This window comes from Salmo trutta, chromosome 12 (assembly GCF_901001165.1).
Source record: "Salmo trutta chromosome 12, fSalTru1.1, whole genome shotgun sequence".
Lineage (NCBI taxonomy): Eukaryota > Metazoa > Chordata > Actinopteri > Salmoniformes > Salmonidae > Salmo > Salmo trutta.
Genome location: NC_042968.1, coordinates 248102 through 272639, shown reverse-complemented (window position 1 = coordinate 272639; position 24538 = coordinate 248102). Strand labels below are relative to the sequence as shown.

The following is a 24538-nucleotide window of genomic DNA, read 5'->3' as shown; positions in this document are numbered from 1 at the left end:
ACCTATACACAATTCTGTCAGATCTTCAGAAGTCCATAAGTATTCTATTATAGACTACAGCATGGCCTAACTGGATCCAAACTGGAAGGTTGAAGTCTCAGGGATATGGCAAAAGGAGAACATCCTCAAAACCCCTCTCACACCATAAGGGAGCACGTTTGAATTGATATCCCATCAATTGCCTTGCCATTTCACCTGTAAACTTTGTTGGAATGAATTTACTCTCATTCCATCATGTTGTTTTTGGCCTCATCCCAGATTTGTCTTATACTTTGGAGTTCAAATATATTGGAGAAAAATGTCAGACAAGGAAAAGCAGAGAGGTGGCCCAGACACATTGTCAATGGGGAACTGGAGTCATTTGAGGTCTCAGACTCTCAGTTCATTTCTATCAGGTCTATAGTCCCGAAGGGAGTAGATACTCTCAAAGATGGTTGGTGCTTTTAAAACGGATTAGTTCAGGGTGTTGGTGTGTTCAGTGTTTCTCAAACAGCCTCCCCTTTGTAGGAGTATTAATATCCTTTTAGGCTTTTACACACCACGCACACACACACACACACGGGGTGGCAGGTAGCCTAGGGTTAAGACCATTGGGCCAGTATCCAAAAGTTCACTGGTTCGAATCCCAGAGTCAGCAAGGTGGCAAAATCTGCCGTTCTGCCCTTGAGCAATGCAGTTAACCCCCAACAACTACTCCCCGGGCGCCGATGATGTGGATGTCATTTAAGGCAGCCCCCTGCCTTAAAGTGTTGGGTTAAATGTGGAGGACACGTTTCAGTTGTATCCCCTTACACACACATACAAACTATATGCCTCAACCCTAGCAGGATGGCAAGAGAAACAGGTGGGGGTTAGGGATAATTCTGTGTGTAATTGAGCTCTCGCTGCTCCCATACTGGCCAAGGTGGATGAAAAGTTTTGGGTTGGAAGGAAGGGGCTGACTTGGCTGTTTGGTTATTAGTACCTGTCCTCAACACCGCTAGTCGTTTGGCTCTCGATACGTCTCTCATTTGTTACAATAGCCCAAGTTGCCAATGGGCAGATTGGGTAGAATAACACACTAGATGCAGTAAAAAGCCTGGTCCCAGATCACTCTGTGCTGTCTTGCCAACTCATATGGTCTTGGTCACATCTGGTTTGGCTGAACAATGACTGTTGAAGTTGGCAAGACACCACAAACAGACCTGGGAATAGGCTACCAATTCTAACTAAAGATCTGAGCATGGAACTTGACTTCAGCGGATATCTTCCATTGACATCAATGCATGATTTATGAGGAAGTCTGGATTGCACAGATATACAGTGTCTCAGCTTAGTTATTTTGCCCTGAATAAAGAAACTGAGGGATTCACTATTTTTCTATTCTCATTGGTAGACCAACGAGATCCTAAACAAGATCTGTGTGGAGCAGATGCCATTGGAAAACAAGACGCAGGTCAAAGGGGGTGGGGGCGGAGGAGGCGGAGGCGGAGGCGGAGCCACCTATGTGTTCAAGGTAAGGAGAGAAGGCCGCATCCCAATAGTCTTATAAAGCTTTCCCAGTTTTCTTGCCCTCCTTGATCACTGATATGGCTAAAGATGAATATAATATTGCTTTCAACTGTCAGATATTATTTTATTTTTTTCACCTTTATTTAACCAGGTAGGCTAGTTGAGAACAAGTTCTCATTTGCAACTGCGACCTGGCCAAGAAAAAGCATAGTAATTCGACACATACAACAACACAAAGTTACACATGGAATAAACAAAACATAAGTCAATAATACAGTAGAAAAAAGAAAACAAAAAGTCTATATACAGTGAGTGCAAATGAGGTAAGATAAGGGAGTTAAGGCAATAAATATGCCATAGTGGCGAAGTAATTACAATATAGCAATTAAACACTGGAATGGTAGATGTGCAGAAGATGAATGTGCAAGTAGAGATACTGGGGTGCAAAGGAGCAAGATAAATAAATAAATACAGTATGGGGATGAGGTAGATAGATGGGCCGTTTACAGATGGGCTATGTACAGGTGCAGTGATCTGTGAGCTGCTCTGACAGCTGGCGCTTAAAGCTAGTGAGGGAGATATGAGTATCCAGCTTCAGTGATTTTTGCAGTTCATTCCAGTCATTGGCAGCAGAGAACTGGAAGGAAAGGCGACCAAAGGAGGAATTGGCTTTGGGGGTGACCAGTGAGATATACCTGCTGCAGCGCGTGCTATGAGTGGGTGCTGCTATAGTGACCAGTGAGCTGAGATTGCTTTGCTAGGCTTTACCTAGCAGAGACTTGTAGATAACCTGTAGCCAGTGGGTTTGGCGACTAGTATGAAGCGAGGGCCAACCAACGAGAGCGTACAGGTCGCAGTGGTGGGTAGTGTATGGGGCTTTGGTGACAAAATGGATGGCACAGTGATAGACTGCATCCAATTTGTTGAGTAGAGTGTTGGAGGCTATTTTATAGATGACATCGCCGAAGTCGAGGATCGGTAGGATGGTCAGTTTTACGAGGTATGTTTGGCAGCATGAGTGAAGGATGCTTTGTTGCGATATAGGAAGCCGATTCTAGATTACATTTTGGATTGGAGATGCTTAATGTGAGTCTGGAAGGAGAGTTTACAGTCTAACCAGACACCTAGGTATTTTTAGTTGTCCACGTATAGAAAGTCAGAGCCGTCCAGAGTAGTGATGCTGGACGGGCGGGCAGGTGCGGGCAGTGATCGATTGAATAGCATGCATTTAGTTTTACTTGCATTTAAGAGCAGTTGGAGGCCACGGAAGGAGACTTGAATGGCATTGAAGCTCGTCTGGAGGTTTGTTAACACAGTGTCCAAAGAGGTGCCAGAAGTATACAGAATGGTGTCGTCTGCTTAGAAGTGGATCAGAGAATCACCAGCAGCAAGAGCGACATCATTGATGTATACAGAGAAGAGAGTCGGCCCGAGATTGAACCCTGTGGCACCCCCATAGAGACTGCCAGAGGTCCGGACAACAGGCCCTCCGATTTGACACACTGAACTCTATCAGAGAAGTAGTTGGTAAACCAGGTCAGGCAATCATTTGAGAAACCAAGGCTGTTGAGTCTGCCAATAAGAATGTGGTGATTGACAGAGTCGAAAGCCTTGGCCAGGTCGATGAATACGGTGCAACAGTAATGTCTCTTATCGATGGTGGTTATGTCGTTTAGGACCTTGAGCGTGGCTGAGCGGAAAAGGTACGGTGGGATTCAAAATGGTCGGTAATATGTTTGTTAACTTGGCTTTCGAAGACCTTAGAAAGACAGGGTAGGATAGATATAGGTCTGTAGCAGTTTGGGTCTAGAGTGTCACCCACTTTGAAGAGGGGGATGACCGCGGCAGCTTTCCAATCTTTGGGAATCTCAGATGATACGAAAGAGAGGTTGAACAGGCTAGTAGTAGGGGTTGCAACAATTTCGGCAGATCATTTTAGAAAGAGAGGGTCCAGATTGTCTAGCCCGGCTAATTTGAAGGGGTGGAAGGAAGGAAGGAATCTGATGAGGAACATTAGTTAGGAAAATATATTAAAGGAAGGGAGATATTAGATGATTTAGATTTATGAATGTTTTTGTTTTTTTACTCCTAAGTCCTTCAGCTGTTCCTTTTTAATTGAAGCTGGGCTGAAGCGGGTCAAAACACACATACATTAAATGTATAATATATGCTAGAGCAGGAGTATTGAAGTATTATTTGTTACGGTCACACAAATTTCCTGGTTGGCAAAGTTCCAGATGAATATTATCATTTATCGGCGTAGTAACAAACCCCCACCTCGCAACCCATGCGAATCAAAACTGTTCACACCCAGGGCCTCCCGGGTGGCGTAGCGGTCTAAGGCACTGCGTCGCAGTGCTGAGGCATCGCTACAGCATCGGTTCGATCCTAGGCTGTGTCACAGCCGGCCTTGACACAGCCTGACCATGCGCCCCATAGGGTGGCTCACAACTGGCCCAGCGTCATCCTGGTTAGGGGACGGTTTTTCTGGGGGGGATCTCATTATGCTCTAGAGACTCCTTGTGGCAGGCCAAAGCCTGCAAGCTGACTTTGTATGGTGTTTCCTCCAACACATTGGTTCGGCTTGCTTCCGGGTTAAGAGAGCAGTGTGTTAAGGAGCACTGCGCCTTGGCAGTTCATGTTTCGGAGGATGCATAAGGCTCGACCTTCGCCTCTCCTTTGCCTTGATGACAAAACAAATGATAGTCCCACTAAGTGCAAACCAGATGGGGGGGTGTAACGCTGCAGAATGCTGTGGTAGCCATGCTGGTTAAGTGTGCCTTGAATTCTAAATAAATCACTGACAGTATCACCAGCAAATTACTCCCACATCACACCTCCTCCAAGCTTCACTTTCAAAGTTAATCCATTCACTTACTCTGCGTCTCACAAAGACACGGCAGCTGGAACCAAAAATCTCAAATGATTACTCATCAGACTCATCAGACCATCAGACCAGATTTCCGGCTGTCGAATGTTCATTACTCGTGTTTCTTGGCCCAAGCAAGTCTCTTCTTCTTATTGGTGTCCTTTAGTAGTGGTTTCTTTGCAGAAATTCGACCATGAAGGCCTGATTAACACAGTTTCCTCTTAACAGTTGATGTTGAGATGTGTCTGTTAATTGAACTCTGTAAAGCATTTATTTGGGCTGCAATTTCTGAGGCTGGTAACTGTAATGAACTTATCCTCTGCAGCAGAGGGTCTTACTTTCCTGTGGCGGTACTCATGAGGGACAGTTTCATCATAGCGCTTGATGGTTTTTGCGACTGCACTTGAAGAAATGTTCAAAGTTTTAGAAATTTTCCGGATTGACTAACCTTTATGTCTTAAAGTAATGACGGACTGTCGCTTCTCTTTGCTTATTTGAGCTGTTCTTGCCATAATATGGGCTTGATCTTCTGTAAACCACCCCTATCTTGTCACAACACAACTGATTGGCTCAAATGTATTAAGTAGAAAAGTAAAAAGGTAATTCCAGAAATTAACTTTTAACAAGGAACACCTGTTAATTGAAGTGCATTCCAGGTGAATGCCTCACGAAGCTGGCTGAGTGTCACGGTTGTCGTAGGAAGGAGCGGACCAAAGTGCAGCGTGATTATCGTTCCACATTTATTTTCACTGTGAACCTATGCAATACATATAAATAAACTGAATAACAAAACAACAAACCGTGACGCAGAGGTGAAACATACACTAACTCAAAGACAATCTCCCACAAACCCAGGTGGGAAAAACACCTACTTAAGTATGATCTCCAATTAGAGACAACGAGGACCAGCTGCCTCTAATTGGAGATAATCCCAAGCAAAACCCAACATAGAAATACAAAACTAGAACATAACAACATAGAAAAACGAAACTAGAAAAAAACCCTGTCACAGCCTGACCTACTCTACCATAGAAAATAACAGCTTTCTATGGTCAGGACGTGGCACTGAGGGAATGCCAAGAGTGTGCAAAGCTGTCATCAAGGTAAAGGGTGGCTACTTTGAAAAATCTCAAATATATTTGTTTAACACTTTTTTGGTTACTACATGATTCCAATATTTCATAGTTTTGATGTCTTCACTATTATTCGACAATGTAGAAAATAGTAAAAAATAAATTAAAAAAACTTGAATGAGTAGGTGTGTCCAAACTTTTGATGATACTATATATATATATATATATATATATATATATGTGTGTATATGTATTGTCGTGTCTTTGGCTATGCCGGATTAAGTGATATGACATGCTAACTTATAAAATGATTTCTCTAATTAATATTACCTGATTAAGCTAATCATGTAAATGTAATTAACTAGAAAGTCGGGGCACCACGGAAGAACGTTTATAGAGCTGTTATCTTCCGAATAAACTCTTAAAATATTTTACATCGATAGCAGTCAATATTAACCCTTAACTTATTTTCAGTCTCATAATGAAATTTGTAAATTCTTGGTTATCTTCACGAACCCTGGCTAACAAGTTGAATCAGCAATACAAAATTGGGTTTAATTATTTATTTACTAAATACCTAACTAATCACACAGAATTACAAATGCACAGAATACCAATGATTTTATACAGAAATAGTCCCGGTGGACGGAACCTGGTTACACAAAGGAAAGGGGGTTGGCCTTGAATGAAAGGGCGGGAAGACTTAGGAACCACAAACAGCAGCTATGCTATCGTAAATACATTATCTTATGCATTCTAAATTACCGCCCATTTGGAAAAGGAAAATGCAATAAATATTTACTCTGAGCTGCGCTTCGGTAGATTGGTCGTAGATGCTGGCCGGGTTGGCCAACAGATCTTCCTGTAGTGGAAGAATGTCAATGGTGGTAAATTGGATACGTGGTGGTATCTTCGTCTGGTTGTTAGACTGGATCCGTCGTCCGTCCTTTCCTAGCCCCCGTCGACAGCGGCATCTGCTAACTCAACGGCTAGGAAGTATCACTTCTGTAGTGAATAAGCTCAAAGTTCATACCAGTTCATACCATAGCTCACGCCGAGGTTGGCTTAGTTCTGTCCTTTACATGTGTGTCCTTCTAACGTAGAGGCTGCAGACCTCCCGTACTGGAACTCCTGGTTATCTTTTCGTCAAAGGCTTATATAGTGGAGAGGGGGGACGGAGGTGTTTCATCGTTTATAACCCCTGTCTCTTCACAGGGTTGGGCCACTGATCGAGCAAGGCACTTTCCTTATGAAAACCCAATTCTCTCATTTGGAAGCTAAAATTACATTTAATCTCCTAACAAACAATTTCAATATCAAACATTTCAATTGCATAACAATTCCATGTGACTCTGATAACTAGAGGGTGTATACTTTCTCAGGTACAGTTTATGTCGTCCTGTCATCAATCATAATGTCCCAGATAACCATGAACTGACCTCCATACTCATTACGTTATCAAGCATATTTCCAACTGGTTTTATTACCAAAATATGGTTCCTTTCCCCATTTGTTTGATGTTCCCAGACTCTCTATATTTAACAGGACAGCAGTCCTTCAGTAGGGTCAGTAAGAGAGGGGAAAGGAGAAAGGTATTTATGGGGGGGGGTCATAAACCTTACCCACAGGCCAACGTCATGACAGTATAAAGATTAAGGATAACGTCACACTGACAAATTTGCCATGTTAACAGGTGCAGAGGGGTGTCCACATCCCCCTGATCATCGCAGGTGGGGGTGGGGGACGTGGGTACAGCAGCCAATCGGACAGCCAGGATGAGTTGATGGACGACCCCAATGTACCAGGGCGCAACGGGAAGTCTGGAGCAGCAGGTAAAACACTGTGTGTATTGTGAAGAACTGCTTGACTATATGTGTGTTTCCGTGTGCGTGCGCCAGACCTGGGATGTCTATAGTTGTAACTATGGTTTGTGGAATGTAACAACATTTCGGGGGGATCGAAGTTACTTTGGAGATGACTACAACAAACAATTACAACTTAAAACTATTTTAATACAGATCTGAGAAAGCAACTACTTTTTCAAACTACAGATCTCAAGAAGTGACAACTTTTCTGAAATTATTGGATTGGCTGCCATCTACTAATGCAGGGCTGTATCTAGAACTGCTTGTTGAAGATATAAATATAATGAGTAGAGCACACAATGACCTATACTATTCCAATCTATCTGACAGTCATACAGTATTTGATCTACACAATACATTTGTATCTGAACATTCTGTAAATGTCCATTCTTCTGAATGTCCACTGACCCAGGTGTACATAATCAAGTCAAACCAACTAACCAATGATATGTTGTACAGATAAATACGTTTTGTTGCTCAACTACTGTATGATTCAACATGCCACTGAAAAGGTAAAAAGCTGCAATTTATTTTATGATACCTGAAAATACTGCAGAGTAATTCAAAGCCCATTGCAAACAGCAAGTTAAATAATTACATAGCACATTTTCCAGTGGTAAAACAAATAATTACACAGTGTGGACTTACATAGACACTGGAACAGTAACTTAATGCACTGCTTAATTTAAAGCCTCATCACATACAGTATTTCCCAGAGTGCTTTGCCATTCAAGTAAATTGTAGAGTTACCACCCATGACTGTAGTTGTTAGTGACAAATACAAATGGTTGTTGCATTCATACATTTTCAGTCCTATGGACTTCACCAAGTGAGATCCTAAGTTTTTTATTTTATTTTATTTATTTCACCTTTATTTAACCAGGTAGGCAAGTTGAGAACAAGTTCTCATTTACAATTGCGACCTGGCCAAGATAAAGCAAAACAGTTCGACAACATACAACAACACAGAGTTACACATGGAGTAAACAACATACAGTCAATAATACAGTAGAAAAAAATAAGACTATATACAATGTGAGCAAATGATGTGAGATAAGGGAGGTAAAGGCAAAAAAATGCCATGGTGGCAAAGTAAATAAAGTATAGCAAGAAAAACACTGGAATGGTAGATTTGTAGTTTGAAGAAAGTTCAAAGTTCAAATCTAAATAATATGGTGCAAAGGAGCAAAATAAAGAAAATAAATAAATACAGTAGGGGAAGAGGGAGTAGTTTGGGCTAAATTATAGATGGGCTATGTACAGGTGCAGTGATCTGTGAGCTGCTCTGACAGCTGGTGCTTAAAGCTAGTGAGGGAGATAAGTGTTTCCAGTTTCAGAGATTTTTGTAGTTCGTTCCAGTCATTGGCAGCAGAGAACTGGAAGGAGAGACGACCAAAGGAGGAGTTGGCTTTAGGGGTGACCAGAGAGATATACCTGCTGGAGCGCGTGCTACAGGTGGGTGCTGCTATGGTGACCAGTGAGCGGAGATAAGGGGGGACTTTACCTAGCAGGGTCTTGTAGATGACCTGGAGCCAATGTGTTTGGCGACGATTATGAAGTGAAGGCCAGCCAACGAGAGCATACAGGTCGCAGTGGTGGGTTGTATATGGGGCTTTGGTGACAAAACGGATGGCACAGTGATAGACTGCATCCAGCTTGTTGAGTAGGGTATTGGAGGCTATTTTGTAAATGACATCGCCGAAGTCGAGGATTGGTAGGATGATCAGTTTTACGAGGGTATGTTTGGCAGCATGAGTGAAGGATGCTTTGTTGCGAAATAGGAAGCCAATTCTAGATTTCACTTTGGATTGTAGATGATTGATGTGAGTCTGGAAGGAGAGTTTACAGTCTAACCAGACACCTAGGTATTTGTAGTTGTCCACAAATTCTAAGTTTGAACCGTCCAGAGAAGTTATGCTGGATGGGCAGGCAGGTGCAGGCAGCGATCGGTTGAAGAGCATGCATTTAGTTTTACTTGTGTTTAGGAGCAGTTGGAGACCACGGAAGGAGAGTTGAATGGCATTGAAGCTCGTCTGGAGGGTTGTTAAAACCTCTTACATCTACACGTTCCGCTAGCGGAACGTCTGCTCCAATATCCAATGATGGGCGGGGCGCGAAATACAAACTCCTCTAAAATCCGAAAACTTCCATTTTTCAAACATATGACTATTTTACAGCTATTTAAAGACAAGACTCTCCTTTATCTAACCACACTGTCCGATTTCCAAAAGGCTTTTCAGCTAAAGCAAAACATTAGATTATGTCAGCAGAGTACCCAGCCAGAAATAATCAGACACCCATTTTTCAAGCTAGCATATCATGTCACATAAACCCAAACCATAGCTAAATGCAGCACTAACCTTTTATGATCTTCATCAGATGACACACCTAGGACATTATGTTATACAATACATGCATGTCTGTTCAATCAAGTTCATATTTATATCAAAAACCAGCTTTTTACATTAGCATGTGACGTTCAGAACTAGCATTCCCACCGAACACTTCCGGTGATTTTACTAAATTACTCACGATAAACATTCACAAAAAGCATAACAATTATTTTAAGAATTATAGATACAGAACTCCTCTATGCACTCGATATGTCCGATTTTAAAATAGCTTTTCGGATGAAGCACATTTTGCAATAATCTAAGTACATAGCCCAGCCATCACGGGCTAGCTATTTAGACACCCAACCAGTTTAGCCTTCACCAAAATCACATTTCCTATAAGAAAAATGTTCTTACCTTGCTTGTTCTTCGTCAGAATACACTGCCAGGACTTCTACTTCAATAACAAATGTAGGTTTGGTCCCAAATAATCCATCGTTATGTTCCATCAAGACGTTTTATTCGTGCGTTCTAGACACTATCCCAACGCTAAATCTCGGCCACGAGCATGACGCAGAATGTGACAAAAAATTTCTAAATATTCCATTAGCGTACTTCGAAGCATGTCAACCGCTGTTTAAAACCAATTTTTATGCAATTTATCTCGTAGAAAAGCGATATTATTCCGACCGGGAATCTGCCTGTCTGTATACTGAGGGAAAAACCGAAAGCCGGGGGCGGGGCGGGTCGCGAGCGTAAGGCTTAGTCCACTGAGTGACCACTTAGCTTTTGCTCTCCTTTGTTTCAGCCAGGGCTTTGAATTACGTCATTCCTGTTTTTCCCGGGCTCTGAGACTCCATTGGAGACGTGGGAAGTGTCACGTAACAGCAGAGATCCTGAGTTTTTGGAAGAGATGTCAAACAAAGAAAATAAAAGGTCTGACAGGGTACTTCCTGAACAGAAGCATCTCAGGTTTTTGCCTGCCATAGGAGTTCTGTTATACTCACAGACACCATTCAAACAGTTTCAGAAACTGTGGAGTGTTTTCTCTCCAAAGCTAATAATTATATGCATATTCTAGTTTCTGGGCAGGACTAATAATCAGATTAAATCGGGTACGTTTTTTATCCAGCCATGAAAATACTGCCCCCTAGCCATAAGAGGTTAACACAGTGTCCAAAGAAGGGCCAGAAGTATACAGAATGGTGTCGTCTGCGTAGAGGTGGATCAGAGATTCACCAGCAGCAAGAGCGACATCATTTATGTATACAGAGAAAAGAGTTGGCCCAAGAATTGAACCCTGTGGTACCCCCATAGAGACTGCCAGAGGTCCAGACAGTAGGCCCTCCGATTTGACACACTGAACTCTGTCAGAGAAGTAGTTGGTGAACCAGGCGACGCAATCGTTTGAGAAACCAAGGCTACTAAGTCTGCCAATGAGGATGTGGTGATTAACAGAGTCAAAAGCTTTGGCCAGGTCAATGAATACGGCAGCACAGTATTGTTTCTTATCGATGGCGGTTACGATGTCGTTTAGGACCTTGAGCGTGGCTGAGGTGCACCCATGACCAGCTCTGAAACCAGATTGCATAGCGGAGAGGGTGCGGTGGGATTCGAAATAGTCGGTAATCTGTTTGTTGACTTGGCTTTCGAAGACCTTAGAAAGGCAGGGTAGGATGGATATAGGTCTGTAGCAATTTGGGTCAAGAGTGTCACCTCCTTTGAAGAGGGGGATGACAGCAGCTGCTTTCCAATCTGTGGGAATCTCAGACGACACGAAAGAGAGGTTGAACAGGCTAGTAATAGGGGTTGCAATAATTTCGGCAGATAATTTTAGAAAGAAAGGGTCCAGATTGTCAAGCCCAGCTGATTTGTAGGGGTCCAGATTTTGCAGCTCTTTCAGAACATCAGCTGAATGGATTTGGGAGAAGGAGAAATGGGGGAGGCTTGGGCGAGTAGCTGTGGGGGGTGCAGTGCTGTTGAATGCAGTAGGGGTAGTTAGGTGGAAAGCATGGCCAGCCGTAGAAAAATGCTTATTGAAATTCTCAATTATAGTGGGCTTATCGGTGGTGACAGAGTTTCCTATCCTCAGTGCAGTGGGCAGTTGGGAGGAGGTGTTCTTATTCTCCATGGACTTTACAATGTCCCAGAACTTTTTAGAGTTGGAGTTGCACGAAGCAAATTTCTGTTTGAAAAAGCTAGCTTTGGCGTTTCTAACTGCCTGTGTGTATTGGTTTCTAACTTCCCTAAAAAGTTGCATATCGCGGGGGCAGTTCGATGCTAATGCAGAACGCCACAGGATATTTTTGTGTTGGTTAAGGGCAGTAAGGTCTGGGGAGAACCAAGGGCTATATCTGTTCCTGGTTCTAAATTTCTTGAAAGGGGCATGCTTATTTAAGATGGAGAGGAAGGCATTTAAAAAAAATAACCAGGCATCCTCTACTGACGGGATGAGGTCAATATCCTTCCAGGATACCAGGGCCAGGTCGATTAGAAAGGCTTGCTCGTTGAAATGTTTCAGGGAGCGTTTGACAGTGATGAGTGGAGGTCGTTTGACCGCTGACCCATTACGGGTGCAGGCAATGAGGCAGTGATCGCTGAGATCTTGGTTGAAAACAGCAGAAGTGTAATTAGAGGGCACATTGGTTAGGATGATATCTATGAGGGTGCCAGTGTTTACGGCTTTGGGGTTGTACCTGGTGGGTTCATTAATAATTTGTGTGAGATTGAGGGCATCAAGCTTGGATTGTAGAATGGCTGGGGTGTTAAGCATGTCCCAGTTTAGGTCGCCTAGTAGCACGAGCTCTGAAGATAGATGGGGGGCAATCAGTTCACATATGGTGTCCAGAGCACAGCTAGGGGCCGAGGGGGGTCTATAGCAGGCGGCAACGGTGAGAGACTTGTTTTTGGAGAGGTGGATTTTTAAAAGTAGAAGTTCAAATTGTTTGGGTACAGACCTGGATAGCAGGACAGAACACTGCAGGCTATCTCTGCAGTAGATTGCAACACCGCCCCCTTTGGTCGTTCTATCTTGTCTGAAAACGTTGTAGTTAGGGATGAAGATTTCACAGTTTTTGGTGGACTTCCTAAGCCAAGATTCAGACACAGCTAGGACATCCGGGTTGGCAGAGTGTGCTAAAGCAGTGAATAAAACAAACTTAGGGAGGAGGCTTCTAATGTTAACATGCATGAAACCAAGGCTATTACGGTTACAGAAGTCATCAAAAGAGAGCGCCTGGGGAGTAGGAGTGGAGCCAGGCACTGCAGGGCCTGGATTCACCTCTACATCCCCAGAGGAGCAGAGAAGAATAAGTATGAAGGTACGGCTAAAAGCTATAAGAATTGGTCGTCTGTGACGTCCAGAATAGAGAGAAAAAGGAGCAGGTTTCTGGGGGCGATAAAATAGCTTCAAGGTATAATGTACAGACAAAGGTATGGTGGGATGTGAGTACAGAGGAGGTAAACCTAGGCATTTAGTGATTATGAGAGAGATATTGTCTCTAGAAACATCATTGAAACCAGAAGATGTCATAGCATGTGTGGGTGGAGGAACTGAGAGGTTGGATAAGGTATAATGAGCAGGGCTAGAGGCTCTACAGTGAAATAAGCCAATAAACACTAACCAGAACAGCAATGGACAAGGCATATTGACATTAAGGAGAGGCATGCTTAGCCGAGTGATCAGAGGGTCCAGTGAGATTCAGACAGCTAGCCGGGCCATAGGTAGCAAGCTGGTGGGAGATGGGAGGGAGGTCTGTTTTTAGCCACCTCGTGCGTTTCCGTCTGTGGGTTAGTGGGGTTCCGTGTGGAAGGGGGGACCTGTCCAAGTTGGCAAAATAGTTAGTTATAGTGGCCCAAGAAAAGTGTCCGATAGACCTATTCAGATCGCAGCCGAAAAGACAGCTAACGATTAGCCGGCCGCAGATGGGCGATCAGGTTACGTCGCGACGGAGGGGCCAGTTGGACAACTCCCTCGGGCAGATAACGTCGGTGGTCCAGTCGTGAAGACCCGATGGGGCTCCGCATCGGCAGTAAAACGGGTCAGGATAGGTGAGTTGTGGCCCAGGAGACACTTCAGCTGGCTAGCTCAGGAATAGCCCTAGAGTGGCTGACGGAACTCTTCAGCTGGCTAGCTGGTTAGCTCCGTAATAATGTGTGTTAATTCCGTGACCGACGTTGCCAATAGTCACTCAGGTAGCAGCTAGTTAGCTGCAAGATCCAGGTGTAAATGTCCAGAGCCTGCGGTAGAAATCGGGGAAAGGAGAGAGAATAGGTCCGATATGCTCTGGTCTGAGTCGCGCTGTACAAAAACTGGAGATAGCTTTTCGAGCTAATGGACAGCTGAGGACGGCTAACCGTGGCTAGCTGAACTTCAACGTTAGCCAGTGAAAATGGCTAACCTCTGGCTAGCTTCTGTTGTGGAATTCAGATGAGGTAAATAATACTTTCTTTTTTTTTTTAAATTGGTGAGGCGGGTTGCAGGAGAGTGCTTTGAGGTGGAGTATATGAATAAAAAAATGTAAAAAGATAAGTGAAGAAAAAATATGTAAATATATATATACACGAGACACGACAGGACGTCTGAACTGCTACGCCATCTTGGAATTACATGAGTGATTATGTTATCATAAAAGAATATATAATTTAACACAATAGCATATGTATTTCATAAGGCCTTATTTTGAGGGCCTATTTTTAGCCTAATACAGGGGCCTGAAACTCATACACATCACTTTGAAACAAAACCATGCCCATCATTATAATATTTCCGAAGTATGCTCTATTCCAGGTCAATTTTTTAAATGTATTATTTTTTTGTTTCAATATCTATGTTTGATTGATTACTCTTATGCTACACAAAGATAAATAACATACATTTTTCTAAACTAATCCAATCAGTTAGATTTTTTGCGCTTGTTACAATTTATGTAATAGATTATGCTATTATAAAGCAACTTCCAGAGTTCTATGTAACAACAATGTTTTGTAATAATCACAAAGTTATTATACATATATATTGTCACGACTTCCACCGAAGTCGGCTCCTCTCCTTGTTCGGGCGGCGTTTGGCGGTCGACGTGACCGGCTTTCTAGCCATCGCCGCTCCATTTCTCATGTATCCATTTGTTTTGCCTTGTTCCCTGCACACCAGGTTTTCATTCCCTAATTACACTGAATGTATTTAGTCCTCTGTTCCCCTCCATGTCTTTGTGTGTAATTGTTTCTTGTTATGAGGGTATTGTCAGGCGCTATACTTTTGTTATTAAGTTCCGTGTTTTTTGGCACACTAATATTGTTATGTGCTGTCATTTTTTGACCGGAATTAAAGTGCGCCTATTTACTACATTCTGATCTCATGCACCTGACTTTGCCTCCGTACACACCCTTGACATGTATTAACTTGTTATCAAGTGTTACTGTATTATGTCTCACTTATGAAAATACACTGAGTATACCAAACATTAGGAACATCTTCCTAATATTGATTTGCACCCCGTATTGCTCTCAGAACAGACTCAATTTGTGAAGGTCTCAATAGCGTTCCACAGGCATGCTGGCCCATATTGACTCCAATGCTTCCCACAGTTGTGTCATGTTGCCGGATGTCCTTTGGGTGGTGGACCATTGTTGATACACACAGTAAACTGTTGATCGTGAAAAACCCAGCAGTGTTGCAGTTCTTGACACAAACCTGTACGCCTGGCACCTACTACCATACCCTGTTCAAAGGAATTTAAATCTTGAGTCTTGCCCATTCACCCTAGGAATAGCACAAATACACAATCCATGTCTCAACTGTCTCAAATCTTAAAAATAATTATTTAATCTGTCTCCTCCCCTTCACCATATTGCCACTCCTATTTGCCATATCTTCAATTCAAGCCTACTAGAAAGTGTGTGCCCTCAGGCCTGGAGGAATGCAAAATAATAGTAAAGCCCCCTTTACTGGCTCAAATATCTGACCAATTTGCCTGTTACCAACCCTTAGTAAACTTTGGACCAGATACAATGCTATTTTACAGTAAACAAATTGACAACAGACTTTCAGCACGCTTATAGGGAAGAACATCAAATCAAATTGTATTTGTCACATGCGCCGAATACAACAGGTGTAGACCTTACAGTGAAATGCTTCCTTACAAGCCCTTAACCAACAATACCTAAAATACCTTACAAGCCCTTAACTAAAAAAGAAGAAATAAAAGTAACAAATAATTGAAGAGCAGCAGTAAAATAACAATGGTGAGGCTATATACAGGGGGTACCAGTGCAGAGTCAATGTGCGGGGGCACCGGTTAGTCGAGGTAATTGAGGTAATATATACATGTGGGTAGAGTTATTAAAGTGACTTATGCGTAGATAATAACAGAGAGTAGCAGCAGCGTAAAAGGGGGAGGGCAATGGAAATAGTCTGGATAGCCATTTGATTAGATGTTCAGTAGTCTTATGGCTTGAGGGTAGAAGCTGTTTAGAAGCCTTTTGGACCTAGACTTGGTGCTCCGGTACTGCTTGCCGCACGGTAGCAGAGAGAACCGTCCATGACTAGGGTGGCTGGAGTCTTTGGCAATTTTTAGGAACTTCCTCTGACACTGCCTGGTATAGAGGTCCAGGATGGCAGGAAGCTTGGCCCCAGTAATGTGCTGGGCCGTACGCACTACCTTCTGTAGTGTCTTGCGGTCGGAGGCCGACCAGTTGCCATACCAGGCAGTGATGCAACCAGTCAGGATGCTCTCGATGGTGCAGCTGTAGAACTTTTTGAGGATCTGAGGACCCATGCCAAATCTTTTCAGTCTCCTGTGGGGAATAGGTTTGTCGTGCCCTCTTCACAACTGCATTGGTGTGTTTGGACCAATTTAGTTTATTGGTGATGTGGACATCAAGGAACTTGAAGCTCTCAACCTGCTCCACTACAGCCCCGTAGATGAGAATGGGGGCATGCTTTTCCTGTAGTCCACAATCATCTCCTTTGTCTTGATCACGTTGAGGGAGAGGTTGTTGTCATGGCACCACATGGCCAGGTCTCTGACCTCCTGCCTATAGGCTGTCTCGTCTTTGTCTGTGATCAGGCCTACCACTGTTGTGTCATCGGCAAACGTAATGAGGGTGTTGGATTCGTGCCTGGCCGTGCAGTCATGAGTGAACAGGGAGTACAGGATCGGACTGAGCATGCACCCCTGAGGGCCCCCTGTGTTGAGGATCAGCGTGGTGGATGTGTCGTTACCTACCCATACCACCTGGGGCTGGCCCATCATGAAGTCCAGGATCCAATTGCAGAGGGAGGTGTTTAGTCCCAGGGTTCTTAGCTTAGTGATGAGCTTTGAGGGCACTATGGTGTTGAATGCTGAGCTGTAGTCAATGAATAGCATTCTCACATAGGTGTTCCTTTTGTCCAGGTGTGAAAGGGCAGTGTGGAGTGCAATAGAGATTTAATCTTTTGTGGATCTGTTGGGGCAGTATGCAAATTGGAGTGGGTCTAGGCTTTCTGCGATAATGGTGTTGATGTGAGCCATGACCAGCCTTTCAAAGCACTTCATGGCTACAGATGTGAGTGCTACGGTTTGGTAGTAATTTAGGCAGGTTAGCTTAGTGTTCTTGGGCACAGGGACTATGGTGGTCTGCTTGAAACATGTTGGTATTACAGACTCGGACAGGGAGAGGTTGAAAATGTCAGTGAAGACACTTGCCAGTTGGTCAGCGCATGCTCGGAGTACACTTACTGGTAATCCGTCTGGCCCTGCAGCATTGTGAATGTTGACCTGTTTAAGGGTCTTACTCATATCGGCTGCGGAGTGTGTGATCCCATAGTCATCCGGAACAGCTGATTCGCTCATGCATGTTTCAGTGTTACTTGCCTCAAAGTGGGCATAGAAGTTATTTAGTTCGTCTGGTAGACTCGTGTCACTGGGCAGCTCTCGGCTGTGCTTCCCTTTGTAGGGGAAGGCGAGGGAGAGCTTTGTACGCATCTCTGTGTGTGGAGTAAAGATGGTCTAGAGTTTATTTCCCCCTGTTTGTACATTTAACATGCTGGTAGAAATTAGATAAAACAGATTTAAGTTTCCCTGCATTAAAGTGCCAGGCCACTAGGAGTGTCGCCACTGGATGATCATTTTCTGTTTACTTATTGCGGTATACAGCTCATTGAGTGCGGTCTTAGTGCAGCATCGGTCTGTGGTGGTATGGAGACAGCTACGAAAAATACAGATGAAAACTCTCTAGGTACATGGTGTTGTCTACAGCTTATCATGAGATACTCTACCTCAGGCGATCAAAACCTTGAGACTTCCTTAGATATCATGCACCAGCTGTTGTTTACAAATATGCATAGACAGCCACCCCTTGTCTTACCAGAGGCTGCTGTTCTATCCTGCCGTTATAGTGCACAACCCGCCAGCTGTATGTTATTCATGACGTTGTTCAGCCACGACTCGGTGAAACATAAGATGTTATAGTTTTTAATGTTCTATTAGTAAGATATACGTGCTTTTAGTTTGTCTAATTTATTATCCAGCGGATTGTACGTTGGCCAATAGTACGGATGGCAAAGGCAGGTTATCCACTTGTCGGCGGATCCTCACAAGGAACCCCGATCTCTTTTCTCGATACCTCTTCCATCTTTTTCTTCTGCAAATGATGGGGATGAAGGCCTGTTCGGGTGTCTGGAGTAAATCCCTCTCGTCTGACTCATTAAAACCTGTTAGGGATAGGGGGCAGTATTTTCACGGCCGGATAAAAAACGTACCCGATTTAATCTGGTTACTACTCCTGCCCAGAAACTAGAATATGCATATAATTAGTAGATTTGGATAGAAAACACTCTAAAGTTTTAAAACTGTTTGAATGTTGTCTGTGAGTATAACAGAACTCATATGGCAGGCCAAAACCTGAGAAGATTCTATACAGAAAGTGCCCTGTCTGACCATTTCTTGTCCTTCTAGGGCATCTCTATCAAAAAAACAGCATCTCTGCTGTAACGTGACATTTTCTAAGGCTTCCATTGGCTCTAGGAAGGCGCCAGAAAGTGGAATGATAGCTCTGCAGTCTCTGGGCGAAAAACAGCAGGGGTTTTTGTGAGTGGTCCTTCTGGGAACAATGTATTTTAAACAGCGTTTGACATGTTTCGAAGAACGGTAATGGAATATTTTGAATTTTTTTGTCACGATATGCGCCGGCGCGTCACCCTTCGGATAGTTACCTGAACGCATGAACAAAACGGAGTTATTTGAATATAACTATGGATTATTTCGAACCAAAACAACATTTGTTGTTGAAGTAGAAGTCCTGGGAGTGCATTCTGACGAAGAACAGCAAAGGTAATCCAATTTTTCTTATAGTAAATCTGAGTTTGGTGAGTGCTAATGTCCTAGGAGTGTCATCTGATGAAGATCATCAAAGGTTAATGCTGCATTTAGCTGTGGTTTTGGTTTTTGTGACATTATATGCTTGCTTTGAAAATGGCTTTGTGATTATTTTTGGGAGGGTACTCTCCTGACATAATCTAATGTTTTGCTTTCGCGGTGAAGCCTTTTTGAAATCGGACAGTGTGGTTAGATTAACGAGAGTCTTATCTTTAAAATGGTGTAAAATAGTCATATGTTTGAGAAATTTTTTAGGTGTTTGTATTTCACGCCACGCTATACTATTGGATATTGGAGAGGCGTTCCGCTAGCGGAACGTCTGTCCCTAACAGGTTTTAAAGAGACATTCTTTGTCCAGCTCAAGGTGTGTAATCGCTGTTCTGATTCCCAGAAGCTCTTTTCAGTCATAAGAGACGTTAGCAGCAACATTATGTACAAAAAAATTGAAAAAAACTAACAAAATAGCACAGTTGGTTAAGCATCCCTAAAACAGCAGCCATCCCCTCCAGCAGCCATCCCCTCCGGCGCCATCTTCAACATTCAACAAGCACAGCAGTTACACAAATGACTGATGATTGGCTGAGAGAAATTGATGATCAAAAGGTTGTGGGGGCTTGTTTTTTAGACTTCAGTGCGGCTTTTGACATTATTGATCATAGTCTGCCGTTAGATAAATGTATGTGTTAACCTGTTAGGGTATAGGGGGCAGTATTGAGAATTTTTTGAAAAAATATGTGCCCATTTTTAACTGCCTCCTACACCTACCCAGTAACTACAATATGCATATACTTATTATATATGGATAGAAAACACCCTAAAGTTTCAAAAACTGTTTGAATGGTGTCTGTGAGTATAACAGAACTCATTTGGCAGGCAAAACCCTGAGACAGATTCTGACAGGAAGTGGATACCTGATGTGTTGAATTGACTTTGAGCCTATGCCATTGAAAAACAAAGGGAAGGAGGAATATTCTGGCACTTCCTATTGCTTCCACAAGATGTCCCCAGCCTTTACAAAGTGTTTTGAGTGTTCTACAGTGAGATCTGACCGAATAAGAGCCATGGAACGTGATGGTCCATTAGACCCCTGGCGTGCGATTTGATGGTGGGTACTCTCATTCCGAAACGTTTTAAAAGAAAACCCAATGGTCCGCCTTGAATTTTATTCATGTTCTGGTTAAAAAAGGCCCTAATGATTTATGCGATACAACGTTTGACATGTTTGAACGAACGGAAATATATTTTTTCCGTTCTTGAAGTGAAGTGAAGTCCGGCTGGCTTAGATCATGCGCTACAACACAGAGGTTTTTCGACATAAATGATGAGCTTTTTTGAACAAAACTACATTCGTTATGGACCTGGGACTCTTTGGAAGTGACATCTGATGAAGAGAATCAAAGGTAATGGATTATTTATATAGTATTTTCGATTTTAGATTCCTCCAACATGGCGGTTAGTCTGTATCGCGATGCGTATTTTTCTGGCGCAGTGCTCAGATTATTGCAAAGTGTGATTTCCCAGTAATGTTAATTTTAAATCTGACAAGTCCATTGCGTTCAAGAGATGTAAATCTATAATTCTTTGAATGACAATATAATATTTTAGCAATGTTTTCTAATATTAATTAATTATTTTGTTGTCATGACTTGACTGCCGGTATTGGAGGGAAGCGATTTCCTGAACATCAACGCCATAGTAAAACACTGTTTTTAGATATAAATATGAACTTGATAGAACTAAAAATGCATGCATTGTCTAACATAATGTCCTAGGAGTGTCATCTGATGGAGATTGTAAAAGGTTAGTGCATAATCTTAGCTGATTGTATGGTTTTGGTGAAGCCTGTCTTTGAATCGACAATGCATTGCACACCGCTATTGTCAATGTACTCTCCTAACATAACCTAACTTTATGCTTTCCCCGTAAAACCTTTTTGAAATCGGTAAACGTGGTTAGATTAAGAAGATGTTTATCTTTCAAAGGCTGTAAGTTAGTTGTATGTTTGAGAAATTTGAATTTGTACATTTATTTTGGTTTCAAATTTGCCGCTCTTGAAATGCACCTGCTGTTGATAGGGTGCGCCACGGGGGGCACGCTAACGTCCCAGGTAGCCTCAAGAAGGTAATGCTTTACACTCCCTGCTATATAGTAGATAAAGTTACCTGTCTAACATAACGCAGATAGTGTTCTTTAATGGATGCCTCTCCAACATAATCCAGGTAGAATTAGGAATTCCCCAAGGCAACTTTCTAGGCCCCTTTCTTTTTTCTTTCTTTACTAACGACATGCCACTGGCTTTGTGATGACTCAACACTATAGATGTCAGCTACTACAGCGACTGAAATGACTGAAACACTTAACTTCTTGGGGCTATGTGGGACGTTAGCGTGCCACCCGTGGCGCACCCTATCAACAGCAGGTGCATTTCAAGAGCGGCAAATTTGAAACCAAATAAATGTCAAAATTCAAATTTCTCAAACATACAACTAACTTACAGCCTTTGAAAGATAAACATCTCCTTAATCTAACCACGTTGTCCGATTTCAAAAAGGTTTTACGGGGAAAGCATAAAGTTAGGTTATGTTAGGAGAGTACATTGATAATAGCTGTGTGTAATGCATTGTCGATTCAAAGACAGGCGTCACTAAAACCATAAAATCAGCTAAAATTATGCACTAACCTTTTACAATCTCCATCAGATGACACTCCTAGGACATTATGTTAGACAATGCATGCATTTTTAGTTCTATCAAGTTCATATTTATATCTAAAAACAGCGTTTTACTATGGCGTTGATGTTCAGGAAATCGTTTCCCTCCAATACCGGCAGTCAAGTCATGACAACAAAATAATTAATTAATATTAGAAAACATTGGTAAAATATTATATTGTCATTCAAAGAATTATAGATTTACATCTCTTGAACGCAATGGACTTGCCAGATTTAAAATTAACCTTACTGGGAAATCACACTTTGCAATAATCTGAGCACTGCGCCCAGAAAAATACGCATTGCGATACAGACTAACCGCCATGTTGGAGAGATCTAAAATCGAAAATACTATGTAAATAATCCATTACCTTTGATTCTCTTCATCAGATGTCACTTCCAAAGAATCCCAGGTCCATAACGAATGTAGTTTTGTTCAAAAAAGCTCATCATTTATGTCCAAAAAGCTCCGTGTTGTTAGCACATGATCTAAGCCAGCCGGACTTCACTTCACATCACGAACGGAAAAAATATATTTACGTTCGTTCAAACATGTCAAACGTTGTATCGCATAAATCATTAGGGCCTTTTTTAACCAGAACATGAATAAAATTCAAGGCGGACCATTGGGTTCTCTTTTAAAACGTTTCGGAATGAGAGTACCCACCATCAACTTGCGCGCAAGGTGTCTAATGGGCCATCACAGTTCCAAGGCTCTTATTCGGTCAGATCTCACTGTAGAATACTCAAAACACTTTGTAAAGGCTGGGGACATCTTGTGGAAGCAATAGGAAGTGCCAAAACATTCCTCACCCCCTTTGTTTTTCAATGGTATAGGCTTAAAGTCAATTCAACACATCAGGTATCCACTTCCTGTCAGAATCTGTCTCAGGGTTTTGCCTGCCAAATGAGTTCTGTTATACTCACAGACACCATTCAAACAGTTTTTGAAACTTTAGGGTGTTTTCTATCCATATATAATAAGTATATGCATATTGTAGTTACTGGGTAGGATTAGTAACCAGATTAAATCGGGTACATTTTTTTATCCAGCCGTGAAAATACTGCCCCCTATACCCTAACAGGTTAACAAAGAGCAGCAGGTAGTTTCAGAACGGGTGGAAAGGAATAAGTTAGTCCTAAATATTCCAAAAACTATAAGCATTGTATTTGGAACAAATCATTCACTAAACCCTAAACCTCAACTAAATACTGTAATAAATGATGTGGAAATTGATCAAATTGAGATTACTAAACTGCTTTGAGTAACACTGGATTTTAAACTGTCATGGTCAAAACATTTTGATACACCAGTAGCTAAGATGGGGAGAAGTCTGCCCATAATAAAGAGCTGCTCTACCTTCCTAACAGCACTATCAACAAGGCAGGTCCTACAGTCCCTAGTTTTGTCACACCTGGACTACTGTTCAGTGGTGTGGTCAGGTGCCACAAAGAGGGACTTAGGAAAATTGTAATTGGCTCAATTGGATGTACACAGACAGCTACCATTAATAATACATCTCCTGGCTCAAAGTGGAGGAGAGACTGACTTCATCACTACCTGTACTTGTGAGACGTATTGACGTGTTGAATATACCGAGCCGTCTGTTTGAACTACTAGCACACAGCTCAGACACCCATGCATACGCCACAAGACATGCCACCAGAGGTCTCTTCACAGTCCCCAAGTCCAGAACAGTCAATGGGAGGCGCACAGTAGTACATAATGCCATGAATACATACTCTATTCCACATTAAGTAACTCATGCGAGCAGTAAAATTTTATTTAAAAACAGATAAAAAAACCTTATGGAACAGCGGGACTGTGAAGCAACACAAACATAGGCACATACACATTCAGTTGAAGTCGGAAGTTTACATACACTTTAGCCGAATACATTTAAACTCAGTCTTTCACAATTCCAGACATTTAATCCTAGTAAAAAATCCCTGTTTTAGGTCAGTTAGGATCACCACTTCATTTTAAGGATGTGAAATGTCAGAATAATAGTAGAGAGAATGATTTATTTCAGCTTTTATTTCTTTCATCAGATTCCCAGTGGGGCAGAAGTTACATACACTCAATTAGTATTTGGTAGCATTGCCTTTAAATTGTTTAACTTTGGTCAAACGTTTCGGGTAGGCTTCCACAAGCTTCCCAAAATAAGTTGGGTGAATTTTGGCCCATTCCTCCTGACAGAGCTGGGGTAACTGAGTCAGGTTTGTAGGCCTCCTTGCTCCTTGCATACTCTTTTTCAGTTTTGCCCAAAAATGTTCTATTGGATTGAGGTCAGGGCTTTGTGATGGCCACTCCAATACCTTGACTTTGTTGTCCTTAAAACTTCTTTGGGATAGGGGGCAGTGTTTTCACGTACGGATGAAAAGCGTGCCCAAAGTAAACTGCCTGTTAATCAGGCCCAGAAGCTAGGATATGCATATGCATGGTAGTAGTGGATAGAAAACACTCTAACGTTTCTACAACTGTTAAAATAATGTCTGTGAGTATAATAGAACTGTTTTGGCAGGCAAAAACCCGATCACAATCCATCTTGGGAAATTCGTTTGGGGGGTCATTGTGTTTTCCAATGCTTTTCTATGGGAAACCTGATTTATTAGGGCCCAGATCCTATGGCTTCCACTAGATGTCAACAGTCTTTAGAAATTGTTCGATGTTTTTCTTTTGAGAAATGAAGAAGTAGTGCTATTCTTTCTACGTGTCACTCAGGTCTCTAGTATTTTGGTGCGCGTGTTGTTTTTCTTCAGTATTGGAAACTGTTTATCCCGTCTTAAATGTTATTGATTATTTACATTTTAGCGTACCTGAGGTTGGATTAATAACAT

General features: G+C 42.3%; 1 protein-coding gene across 1 annotated transcript in view; it reads left to right on the top strand.

Moving 5' to 3' along the window:
* LOC115202792 (ALK tyrosine kinase receptor-like) overlaps positions 1 to 24538 on the top strand; it is a 217754-nt gene that overhangs the window by 99933 nt on the left and 93283 nt on the right. Inside the window, exons 10-11 of the mRNA XM_029766822.1 lie at positions 1376 to 1495; positions 7127 to 7265. Of these exons, the coding sequence (XP_029622682.1) occupies positions 1376 to 1495; positions 7127 to 7265 (259 nt within the window). The remainder of the gene's footprint in view (positions 1 to 1375; positions 1496 to 7126; positions 7266 to 24538) is intronic.